Below are 13,131 nucleotides of genomic sequence, written 5' to 3' on the forward strand. Positions count from 1 at the left end.
CAGTGACAATATATTACACTACATACAACACTGTGCTTATTAATAAATACAAATGGAATGTTTTTTTTTTGTATGTGTACTCAAGTACAATACAGAGGACTATGAAACAAACATTACATTAAGATGTTGCTACACAGTGCAAAATAAATCATTGTAAAAACAAATTTACAACAGCAAAAAAGCTAATTAACCAGTAAAGAGCCAGGGATTTTAATAATATAAGTTAAAAAAAAGGAATATTCTCTCAAGATTTGGCGATAATAGTGTTTGAATTATCCCTGTGAAGATCCTCTATTAACACTGTCCACCAAGAGCTCAACCACCTAAGCCCTACTTCTGTGCTCTTACTACTTCTGCACCATTTCACTCAGGTCATCCATTCATTCTAACCAGTAGCTACAGCAGTGCCCTGGATTGCATTGATAAAAATGACCATTAATACCAACTGGCACAGATACTCTCAGGCATCAAACACAGTTCCAAGCAGCATTGGTAAAAAGGAAGTGGAGGAGAAGGAGGAGGCTTATTTTACAGCTTAGAAGCTTTGCCTTTCCCCTCGTCACAGCTGGAGTCAGAACTCCTTCTCTTCTCGTTGCTGTGATCATCTGAGTCCTTCCTGGTCATTTCCAAACTCTTCCTCTTCTTGTCTTCGGGCTCCAGCTGGGCAAACTGGGCTTCTATCTTAGCCGGGTCGATGTAGGTGTAGAAATAGGCCATGATGGAGAAAACGAAGCACACCACCACCAGCAGGGAGGCGAAGAGGATGTACTCGGCCCACTGGGGAAAAGAAAAAGAAACACACACATTTGCACTGTTAATGTAGAGCTAGGCTCGAGCTAACTGTGCTAAGTCTTTTTCCCATAGTTAGTTAACTGAGAAGATCGATCGACCACTCTGATATCTGTTCATCAATTATGTAGCTGGAGCTGGGAGATGGTTAGCATAGCTTTGTAGAGCTAAAACCGCTAGCATGCCCTTTTAAATGTCATATTAACACTTTATAATCTTACACATCTGCGAGTGAACATGGCTAACCTGTTCGCAAACATGCTATCCTTTAAGTTGCATTCCACAAAGATGCAAACGTTTGTCCTTACACAACCTTAAATGTTGAACTTGGCCAAGGTCGGTGAAGACAATTCACATCTACTAACGGCTAAATATAACCCACCCACCTGTTCGTCGAGTGTCGCAGCCTCGGCGATAATGAGCACGATGATGTTTCCTACGGCGACAGTCAACAGCCAACCAGCCTGTAGCACCGACTTCATGTTGCTAGGAGCCTGGAGAGGAAAAGGAGTTAAGACATAAACACATAAGCAGGGTTCCTAGAGCTTAAGCAAAGTTAAATTTAAGACTTTTTTAAAGCCACTTGAAATGAAATTTAAGACCGACTTCATAATAAACACAAATGCAGAAAAAATAAGAAAAACACCACATCAATTACATAGGGTTAGGGACAATTTTACCCACTTTCCTATGTGATCTAAGGTAAAGTGACTGCTACATGAACATTGGATTGTGACTCTTTCCAGCTGTCCTTTCAAAATAAATGCATAAAAAGTCAGTGAAAAAAAAAAACACTGACTCGGGAGCTGGTGGCGGTGAGAAATTTAGCGTTGACGGCCGCCGCTAACTTCTCTATGTTGGTATGTTACCAATTATTTTGAGATGTGAGACTAATTACAACCATAAAATACCACTTACCATGTGTTAACACTTTTAAGACTTTTGAAAAATTGATTTAAGACATTTTAATGCCAATTAAGGCCTTGTTTTTAGATTCATGAATGTAATGCCTTTTAAGACTTTTTAAGGATCCGTAAGAACCCTGATAAGAGACTACACATCTCTTCTGGCCTCGAGGAAGAACTGACCATCTTGCTAAACCTTTTTCCACCATGACCTACTGTGTATCTCAGTTTAAACAGTAAAAAAATGGATGGATGGATGGATGGATGGATGGATGGTTGTCTACCTGTGAATAGGAGAACTCCAGGCCCGTGACGGAGAAGACCACCTCTCCCATAGTCATGAGGAAATACTGAGGGATCTGCCAGGCCATATGGATGGTGTTGGGCTTGATATCCTCCACTGGTTGGAGGGTCTGTTTGCACTAACAGGACAGATGTGCCACCTCAGTTAAAAAAGTTACATTCATACAGAATTCGGACTTAAAGGGATAGTAGCATTTTTTTAAAAGTGGGGTTGTATGATCTACAAATAGCCCCTAAGTACTTTAATTGCAGTAGAAGACTCTCTGCACTCCTCCCGTTAGCAACGCCAGCTCATAGCCCTGCCCAGAGATTTACAACACACATTGTTGTGAACAGACCCAAAGAAATGGCCTATTTTCGCGGTCTAAAAGAAGTTTTACCTGAAAAAAAAATACACAGTTCCATTGTTCGCTATAATATAATTTTTTCCAGCCCCTCAAAGTGCAGGAAAAACACAGTTTTTATTTGGACCTAACCAACTGCTGATCGTCGGGCGCTAACCCTGGGCGGAGGGATACGTGAGTTGGTTAGGTCCAAATAAAAACTGTGTTTTTCCTGCACTTTGAGGGGCTGGAAAAAATTATATTATAGCGAACAATGGAACTGTGTATTTTTTTTTCAGGTAAAACCTCTTTTAGGCCGTGAAAATAGCCCGTTTCTTTGGGTCCATTCACAACAATGTATGTTGTAAATCTCTGGGCAGGGCTATTATGGGCTGGCGTTGCTAACGGGAGGAGTGCAGAGAGTTTTCTACTGCAATTAAAGTACTTAGGGGCTATTTGTAGATCATACAACCCCACTTTAAAAAAAATGCTACTATCCCTTTAAAGAAATCTATTTGTGACTTACATCTGGTCCGAATGCAAACGTGGGTGGGATGATGACGGTGTAGGAGCTGCCGAAGCCCAGTGTCAGACTGTAGGCACAGGAGTCTCCAGCAGCCTTGATGATGAACTCAGGTCTGACATCACAAGAACGGCACCAATCAGACACAAATCATCCAGAATAACCATGTGGTGTGTGTGGTATATAATCAAATACAGGACTCACTGTCCCTGTGGTATATCCATGTATTCTGACATGTTGTTCCGGACAATTTGCCCATAGTCCTTGTCTCCAACTGTTACATTCAAAGAAGAGCCGTAGCCGTTCAGAAATCTGAGGAGGAGAATATAGCATTTGAAAATAATTAATAAATTGAAGTAATGTATTAATCCATCATGGCTAATGTTAGCTAACATCAGTTTATTACTCTTCCCAGCATTTCCTACTACATTTTAGCCTAGACTAATATTTGTGGGCACAGAGGCATTAGAAATAGAAAACAGCCAGTTGTAAAAATACATTTTTGATTTTTTGGAAAGGTTCAAGGAACATTAGCGACAACTGATCCTTAGATAATATCACACAGATTTAAGCTACAAGCTAAACAAAGGTATGTTAAAGGGATAGTTCACCCTAGAATGATATTTCGCTCATTATCTACTCACCCTCATGTTGACTAAGGGCTGGAAGAAGTTTCAGAGTCCACCGTCCCTTCTCTGAGTTACAGGGGGTCTTGGCGTAGCAGTGCATTTCAATGCCACGGTAGCAAAGGGACACCAGAGCTCTTCGTAAAAAAACACACACAAAAAAACATCCAAATACCTCCATGATGCTCGTATGTAATGTCCGTCTTGTGCTGAAGCCCCAAATTGCGTAATTGTCCCGAAAAAAATTAAATAGGTCCACATTCCAAGCATGTTTGTAGCATTAGCTCCTAGTGTTGTTGTCCGCTCTTCCGCTGCCAGCGCGCATGCGCAAGGTTCGCACTGATACTGAAGACTCGAGTCGGTCTCAGTGCGAACCTTGCGCATGCGCGCTGGCAGCGGAAGAGCGGACAACAACAGTAGGAGCTAATGCTACAAACATGCTTGGAATGTGGACCTATTTAATTTTTTTCGGGACAATTACGCAATTTGGGGCTTCAGCACAAGACGGACATTACATACGAGCATCATGGAGGTATTTGGATGTTTTTTTGTGTGTGTTTTTTTACGAAGAGCTCTGGTGTCCCTTTGCAACCGTTATATGGACATGCACTGCTACGCCAAGACCCCCTGTAACTCAGAGAAGGGACGGTGGACTCTGAAAATTCTTCCAGCCCTTAGTCAACATGAGGGTGAGTAGATAATGAGCGAAATATCATTCTAGGGTGAACTATCCCTTTAAAAGAATATAATGATTGAAAAAGCAAAACAAGATTATTTTGAATACAGAAAAGTCCCCTTGGGGCTTCCATACAACAATGTAAAACCTACCTGATAGCATTAGCGCCCTGTTCTGGTTTTTTTATGATGTCTGTGAACTGAAGACAGGGATAATGGAAACACACAATTAACACAATTACAGCCCAATTAATGAAATCATGACATCATGTGCTGTATGTGGTGGGTGTGGCTCACATTGATAAACCTGGGCTGGACTGCGCCTTCGTCCTTAACGATGACGAAGGTATTTCGCGAGCCTTCCTTCAAACTGACGGCGTTGTCACTGTAGTTGATGGTCAGTGTAAATGAGTCATCAAAGGTCAGATAATCCTCATTGGCCTATGGGAGAGTAAAACATTCATATTTATATACAGTATATGTACATAATATAATATGAACTCCAGTTTTTACTATATTTCAGTATGGAGAAGAGGTCGTACTGTGTAAGGCTTCAAGGTGAACGGGTTGTTGTCATCGATGGCGATGGGCAGGTCTTCATTCACCATGTTGATGAACTTCACTTGGCCCTGAGTATTTGATGGGAACGTGGGCAGGGTTTGCTAGAAAACAAATGGAGCCATGTGTGAATACAGTCTCAGGAGGTCCCGTGTGTGTGTGTGTTAATAAGTGAGTCTTTAAAGTGTGTTCTTACATCAATCTGGAGCTGGATCAGTCCGGCAGCCACAAAGGCAAGAGCAGCGAAGAACATGCCTACAGTCATCCTCTTTAATGGACTGTAGAGAGAACACACAGTACAGATATCAATGTATGTAGATGTAAACACTGTTTTTTTAACTATAATATATATATAGTAAATTTGAGAATTAATTTAGACTCACGTGAAGTTGAGTTTGCACTTGGAGATGAGTGGGTAGATCACGCTGTCCATGACTGGCACCATAACCAGGATCAAGATGGGGTTGACAGTCTGGTGGGAAGGAAGTGCAGTTCTCTCTTTATCAATTCACACAGACAGTAGAATAAGAAATAAGAGTAAGTAATGAGAGAACAACAACAAAACAAGAGTCTCACCTGCATCTGGTCAGGCTGGATGATGAGGATTCCCTGCAGAGGAAGAGAAGTGACGGTGGGTTTTAAAACAGGTTCCTCAAAGAAGAAAACAGGTTCCTGAGAAGAAAAAAAGAGCTAAAAACAAAATACTCACAAAGTTGCCGTCCATGGTGGTGGCCTGGAGGGTCCATCTAGAGCCCTGTGGAGGAGATGCATGTTATTAGGTCTGACTTTAAAGGCTTTAGTGTTTCTACTGTAGTGTAGGTATAGTAAGTGTATGAGGGAGCTGACCTGCTGGTCAAACAGAGCCCAGAACATGGGCAGTGGGATGTAGAGGAACAGCACCTTCAGCACCATCTTCACCTGGGCTATCAGCAGTTTCTGGACCAGAACAGAGACAGTGATCAGGATAAGTGACCAGTGATCAGTGAATATATATATATATATATGTTTGATTAAACAGAAAGGGGAAATGCTCAGGCTTTGGAATCGCTTGTCTTCTATGCCAGAGGATAGAATAGCCAAAAAAGTCTTTAAACGGGATAAAACACATAACTATCCTTGGTATATATTTTAGCGAGGCTGATCAACAACATATTTTCACTAATGGTTTGCGTTGTAATGTTAATTTTGTGAAACATAAGTCATTTCTTGAGTATAAAGAAAAATGGGCTAATGATATCTGGCTTAAACCAAAGCTCAGAACCTATTGCCAATTGAAAAATGTATATTGTTCAGAACCCTATGTGACTTTGCCATTGGATAGATCCAAGAGATCTTTATGTGCCCAGTTGAGGGCTGGATTCTCCCTCTGGCAGTAGAAGTTGGTAGGTTTAACTCAGTACCTGAGGATGAAAGACTATGCACATTATGTAATCTAAATGTAATTGAGGATGAACTGCATTTTGTGTTTCATTGTCCGTTATATGACGAAGCCAGAACAGGCAGTTTTTGTTTCAGAAAATGCAAAATGTGAAACCGGAGTTGTTTTGGGTTGATGATGAGGTAAAGTTGGAATGGTTCTTCAGGAAAGAAATCTTTACTATAGCTACTTTCATAAAAAGTGCCTGGTCAAAAAGAAAAAGTGAATTATTTATGTGAATTCCATGTGGTTTCTGTTTTGGTTTGGTTTTGTCTGTGCTCCGATTATTTTGTTTGGTGTCTAAATGTAATAATAATAATAATGTGTCTGGTAAGCCCTTATAGGCTGGGCGCCTTAATTGGTGCACGACACGTAAATAAATATAAATTCATTCATTCATTCATATATATATATATATATTATACAAATATAAAATACAATAACAAATCTAAGAAAAAACAACAAATGTACAACTTACGTCATACTTATCCTCTGCCCAGTCCATCCAGTGCTCCCTTTGGTTGGTTTTGCTGCTCTTCTTATAGCGGTTCTTGATGGCGAACTACAGGAAGCAGAGAAGGACATACAGTATCCATGAGAATTTTGAGATACATATTTATCATCTGAGCTGTAATAAATAAAAGTTCAAATCCATGCTGAACATGTGAATCTTTTAGAGACCACTCACCCCGATGCATTTGCAGACTTTGACCATGATGTTGCCCTGAGGGGCGGTCTTCACATACATCCCACTTCCAACAATGAACACAACTGCAGACACACAAACACAAACACACACACACGTCACAGGTAATCTGTGGATACGAACATTTCACTATTTGCCAAAGGAAATTATAAGCAACTATGTAATCTTATATTCACTAAATACTTATTAGGGATGAACGATTGAAGAAATCTCACAATTCCAAATGTTTAGGTCGTACTATGTGGTGCACGCTCTATTGCTGTAAAAAAGGCTAAAATAATTTGGCTATATGCACATTTATTTAGCATATAAATGTTCAAAATGGCTTAGGGTCGGGTCATGATATTGAAGAAGTCGGCCCACACACTTGTCTTCACGGAGGGTGGGACTGGGTTAATTTCTTCAACAACATATAACGGGCAAAGATCCTCCACTATGACCAGATGGCTCATTACAAGTCGGTCAATGATATTAAATGGTACACTTCCTGTGGGCGTGGTCACCTGTGTGTGGATTTATAAAAGTTGCTAGTAGAGGAAAAGTGAGATATTTATATTTTCTTATGATAAGATTCAATATTTACACAGCTAACAGTCATATTTAGCATTACGAAAATTAGTTAGCGCGTGCGTTAGCAAAGATTCGTTGATGTTGCTTCGGAGATTTGTGCCAAATCTCATAGTTGATTTTCTCCTGATGTGTCCGTCTGATATTTGCCATTTTTCGTGTCAAAATGTTCAGAAGAGATGTGGCTTGTGAAAAATTAGTCCGATATTTACCCCGGTGACTGTGGGGTGAAGGAATCCACCAAATCTGTGCTCACATTCACAAATCCCATTAAGGAAACTGACTCGTTGTGGGGCATCTTGTTTCTTAACCGTCTTTGTTACGGTAGAGCAGGTAAATCGCTTTTAAAAATTGATTTTTTTTAGGATTTCTGAATCTATAACACTCTGGATTCGTATGTGAATCCATTTCCCACCACTAATATTTATGGTTCCCTTCATATAAACCATATTTTTTAGTTCAATAAAGGTTTTTTTTAAGGATAAATTGTAATGAATAGGTTCCTTGTTTTGTTTTCTTTACTATGCTTTTTTATTGTCTGAAGGAGGAGGGGACCTTTAATTAAGTGTCTATTACAAAGTAGCACTGATCTCCAAATGACAGTCAATAGAGATATAAAGGTATAAAAAGCAGGTTCTTACTCAGAGCCACCACCATGAGAGCAGCAGGGACTCCAAAGGCCAGAGGGTAGCACTTCTGCTGGGAGTGGATGCCACACTCCTGGGCTGAAAACACACACACACACCCAAGATATTTGATTTATTGACTGGTTTTATTTTTGATAAGTCCCATATTTCCTCTTTTGCTCTCCTCCTCCTCCTACCTCTGAGGATGGGGGTGATGACGGTGGACAGCAGACTGCCGGCGTTGATGGACAAGTAGAAGATGGAGAAGAAGGTGCTCCTCTGCTTCTCCTGTCAGGGGGGAGGGAGAGGCCACACATCATGATGCTTTTTTTTTTTCTCCACACTCTTACATAACACCTTATTTCACCACAACAGTGATAGATAATGTGCCAGCGGCCTTGAAAGCTGCAATAAACTCACTGAGACACATGGACCTGCAGATATTAGTTAATAAGCAACTAACAGTAATGAAGCAGAGATACAAGAAGTGCTGAGCACATGTAATTGATATCTGAGTGAGGTGTTTGTACCTGCTGCCTGCACACGTGTGAGCAATAAAGAAGCACATTTAATACCTGTGTCCTGTGTACGTGCAACACCTCCCATACATGCTTTAAACTTGGTGACAAAATTATCTTTAACAGTGCAAGAAATTCAGGTTTTGATTCATTAATCAATTCAATTAATCAATCAATGTATTTATTATAGATAATAAATGTATTTTTTGTAACTAAAATGAAGAATTACATCAATCTTCTTAGCCTTAAAAATCTTGGTAACGTATTTTACAAGAATTAATTTTTTTCATGTTGCAGAAGCATGTTGCATTGATGAATGTAATTATGACTTTAATTGAATTAATTTCCCCATAATTACACCAGTCTATCTCTGCAATACAAAATAGACTAATTGAATAATTGTCACTTATTATGTCATTTTATATTATATTAAGATTTGTTAAAGAGCAAGAACATGTTTTTCATTATGATTTAAACGTGCTTCCATATTATTTTAACTGAAACTACTGTTAATTTATTATCAGCTTATTAATATAAACTTGAATTGTTTTTGTGCTTTTATATACACATACACAAACAGACAGTATTGTCATGTATAACTGAGATATTGATAGGAAGTAAAATATTAAATAGTGTCTGACTAAATGATGCTTTTGTTGTGCTGAATTATGTTATTTCATTAAAATAGTTCCTTTCCGAAGGCTGTTATTATGATATGATATGTAATCTATCAGACCTTAACATTAAGTTTATCCCAGGTGGGTGTCATTCTTTATGTGTGTGTCAGTGTGTGTGCTTGAGTGACGGCCGACCTGATGGTCTTGAAACTGGTCTCCACCAAAGGCAGCCACGCAGGGTTTGATGCCTCCTGTTCCCAGGGCGATCAGGATCAAACCCACCATGGACAGAGCTCTGGACAGACACACACACACACACACACACACACACACACAGTCAGTGTCATCCGTCTGCGGCCGCTCACACGTCGCACTTGTTGTCGTGTCACGTCATTCAACTCACATGTGGAAGGTCATGTTGTCGGGGTTACCGTCCCTGTCTGTGTCTGTGATGTCATGGATGGCGCTTATTGCCATGATGATTTGACCCAGGGTGTAAACAATGGACAGGTAAACAATCGTTCTGTGGAGGAGGAAGAGGAGGAGGAGGAAGAGTTAAAGAGGCGTAGTACACCAGGTTCAGATGGGGATAAGATAACATCCAAGGATGACCCTGTTTAACCTCTACACTGGTTTTAAAGTACAAGCACAGCAGATATTTATTACAACACAATAAAAAAAAATCCCTTTACAGGTGGTTTTAGGTGTAATATCTGCAGGGTGCAACACTCACTTGAACTTGCCGAGCCATGAATCAGCCACTATGGCTCCCAGGATGGGCGTCAGGTAGCACAGGGCCACGAAGGTGTGGTAGATGGTGGTGGCGAAGTCGTCGTCCCACTTCAGGAAGTACTTAAAGTACAGCACCAGCACGGCTGCAGGCAGACAGGTTGTTATTTAAGCCAAGGGGCATTTACACACACATACGTACACTAAATTTTATATAGGAAGTAAGTCACAATTTTTCTTGCTTGTTCCTTTTTTTTACTTAATAGATTCATATTTTACATTAAAAAAAAGTCATGTAATGCACCAGTGATTTTACAACATTTTTTTTTTTACAGTGCACTAACAGTAGAACTGCGTCTGCACAGGGCCGTTGTATAGGGGAGAAAGGTGATGATAACTCTAGGGGCCCAGCGCCCAGTGGGGCCCATAAAAAACCCCAGTAGTCTAATCTTTGTATGACTGAATTATTCTGCTTAGACCCTGACTAATACTCATAGTACACTGTAAAAACTCAACATCTTTCCAATAATTTGTCTTATTTCTTGTCCAAATGTCTCATTTCTAGTCAAAACTAATCTCTTTCCACTTAAAATAAGACTCATAACCTAAAAATTAACTTGTTTTTAGATCATTTTCACTTGTTTCAAACAAATTTTCACTTGAAATAAGTAGAAAAATCTGCCAGTGAAAGCAAGTTTTTGTGCTTGTAATAAGGAAGAAAAACTTGTTCCATTATCAGATTTTTTCTACTTATTCCAAGTGAAAATCTGCTTGAAAGGAGTAAAAAGTGTCAAAAAACAAGCTACTTTTAATATGATGTGTCTTATTTTAAGTATAATGAGATTTGTTTTGACTAGAAATTACATTTTGACCAGAAATAAGACAAATATTCTTGGTAAGATACTTGAGTTTTTGCAGTGTAATGCTGCATTAGCATCAAAACAAAGTAGGCTAAATAATAAATGATAATACATACGTAGTCTAAGAAAGAAAAACTGGAAAAGTTAGGGGGAGGGGCCCACTTTAGTATTCTTTAAGGGGGCCCAGAATTCCTAGCAACGGCCCTGGTCTGCAGCACACATGAATAAACTCTCTAAGTAAAGGGCTGTCTTACTTTTGACATTTTGAATGCATGACATTTACATGTTATGGAATACTTGTACATTTGTCACTGGGGACTTTAACTCCAGTAAAGCACCAGATGTTTTAAAACATAATTAAAAACCACAGCAGCTGCAGCTGATAAATGAAATGGTGGAGGATCATAAAGTAACATAAAATCAATGGAAACACTTAAGTAAAGCACATGATCTAACTCACCTCTCATGCCATAGTAGGAGAAGCGCTCGCAGAACTCATTCACCACAATGAAAAAGATGCTAATTGGGTAGCCACAGACGTTTGCCTGGAGGAATCATGGGAAAACGTGAGGTTATTCCATCACTAATGGTAATTTAGAGGAGATTTATGTGCAGCATGTCGACTACATAATTAGAAATATTAGTTTAAATTTTTTTTTTACCAAAAGTTGAGTTCATATCTTTCTATCTGCAACTGTACAATAAATGTTGGACTTACACTTTTTGGCCTCCTCGTCTCGCCGAAGTCTGCAGAAACAGGTTGTTTTCAGTTAAACATGATACAAACACTGACAAAGAATATTCATCCAAGACTTAGAAAGAAAATAAATCCCCGGATGTGAAGAGTTCCAGTCCCACGGTCCCCGTCCTCACCTGCCATGGCTGCTGCTGTGTGTCCCGCTCTGACTGAATCCTTCACAAAAAAAAAACAAGAGGCAGAGAAACAAGTGACCCCGGTCTGTTCAGATCCAACACTTGAAGACCGAGCCCGAGGCCCGGACGGCTGCTTTTCTAACCTCCCATCGAACCCTCCTCCCACGCCCACTGATGCTGTGGACTCACCGTATCTCGTCCGGCACCTCCCATCATGCAAATAACCATTATTCCAACCCTGCCAGCACATTCTCCCAAGTGTGTGTGTGTGTGTGTGTGTGTGTGTGTGACAGTTACTTTACGACTCTGAGAACTCGGTGTGTAGCCGTGCAGATAAAAAAGAGCACTGGTCTGGTCAGCCGTTTAAACGTGACAACAGTCACAGTGTTTTTCTTTTTGTTTCCTCATTAGAAACATGTGATGAAGGTGGTTTGAGCTGACTGATTAGTTCTGGCCTCAAAAAAACACATGTGGGACCTTTGGTTCCTCTTTCATAAACACAAACAGACAGAAGCAGCCTGTCATTAATGTAATGTTATGTCTGTTCAGAGGCTGAAATCACAACATTCAAAATATATGTACATGTGAAGCGAAAAGGTTTGCAAATATATAATAAATATATGAAACCTACTGAAAATGGGAACAATTTAAATTTAAGGTACTGATATAAATGTCCAGACCATGCATTTTTGCTTACATAAGTATTAATGTAATGTATTTATGTTGTATGTATATATTGTATATACTTATATTGGTATATCATTGTATATCTTAATGTCTAACAATAAATCATATCATAGGAAGCATTTGCAAACGTTATTTGTTATGTTATAGATGAATATTTTACATTATAAATGTCATAATCTTATTAAATGTAACATATACGATATATATTATATGATATAAAAATATATGGATGTGAATCTTCTAAACATATCAACACAACAATCATTAATTATTATCATTATTCCATATTTTGCCACATAAAAACACATACGAGTGCAGAACTCACAGCAGATGCATGATGTTCAGGTCCCAGCTCTCTGAAACACTGACACAGTTTGCAGTGTGTGTACAGCAACCTGACAGCAACACAACAACATGTGTGTGTGTGTGTGTGTGTGTGTGTGTGTGTGTGTGTGTGTGTGTGTGTGTGTGTAATATGAGGTGGGATTAGCTGATCCTTTACATGACAGCGGGCACAGTGAGGGGGTTTCACTGGAGTCAGCATCCCGATGTCTCTCCTGCTCCGCAGCTCACTGGGAGCTCCATTCACTGTGACACTGACCAACACTCATCACCACACACACGCACAGTCACACACACACACACACACGCACACAGACACACAGTGATCAGAGATACACACAGCAGGTTAGTCATCACAACTCATTAAGATTCATGTTAGATGTTAGTTATTTTTAAATATTCCTCCTCATACTTACCAGAGCAGAACGACAACAGCAGATCACATCCTTTGTAATATATCAATATAATATTGTAATGAATATGTTAA

General features: G+C 39.6%; 1 protein-coding gene across 1 annotated transcript; it reads right to left on the bottom strand.

Moving 5' to 3' along the window:
* Positions 1-227: 227 nt before the first annotated feature.
* Positions 228-11,326, bottom strand: slc15a1b (solute carrier family 15 member 1b). The gene is made up of 21 exons (XM_085801070.1): positions 11,203-11,326; positions 9,887-10,028; positions 9,557-9,676; positions 9,349-9,448; positions 8,216-8,306; positions 8,034-8,117; positions 6,808-6,890; positions 6,598-6,681; positions 5,549-5,638; positions 5,412-5,456; positions 5,279-5,311; positions 5,086-5,174; positions 4,899-4,980; positions 4,687-4,806; positions 4,442-4,585; positions 4,298-4,344; positions 3,048-3,155; positions 2,847-2,958; positions 1,979-2,116; positions 1,176-1,283; positions 228-777 (listed from the first exon to the last, which is right to left on the bottom strand). Exons 1-21 carry the CDS (start codon positions 11,207-11,209, stop codon positions 529-531), a joined length of 2,076 nt encoding a protein of 691 aa, XP_085657196.1. The 5' UTR covers positions 11,210-11,326; the 3' UTR covers positions 228-528.
* Between the last annotated feature and the right edge of the window lie 1,805 nt (positions 11,327-13,131).

Source organism: Trachurus japonicus, chromosome 2 (assembly GCF_045865225.1).
Source record: "Trachurus japonicus isolate A0001 chromosome 2, Traja_1.0".
Taxonomy (NCBI): domain Eukaryota; kingdom Metazoa; phylum Chordata; class Actinopteri; order Carangiformes; family Carangidae; genus Trachurus; species Trachurus japonicus.

Bases quoted from the DNA above. Each gene is read 5' to 3' on its own strand.
- slc15a1b (XM_085801070.1), bottom strand. The intron at 8,307-9,348 runs GTCGGCCGTCAC...CCCCCCTGACAG, and splicing joins ACCAGTTTCAAGACCATCAG to GAGAAGCAGAGGAGCACCTT. The intron at 6,682-6,807 runs GTGAGTGGTCTC...TGCTTCCTGTAG, and splicing joins AAGTCTGCAAATGCATCGGG to TTCGCCATCAAGAACCGCTA.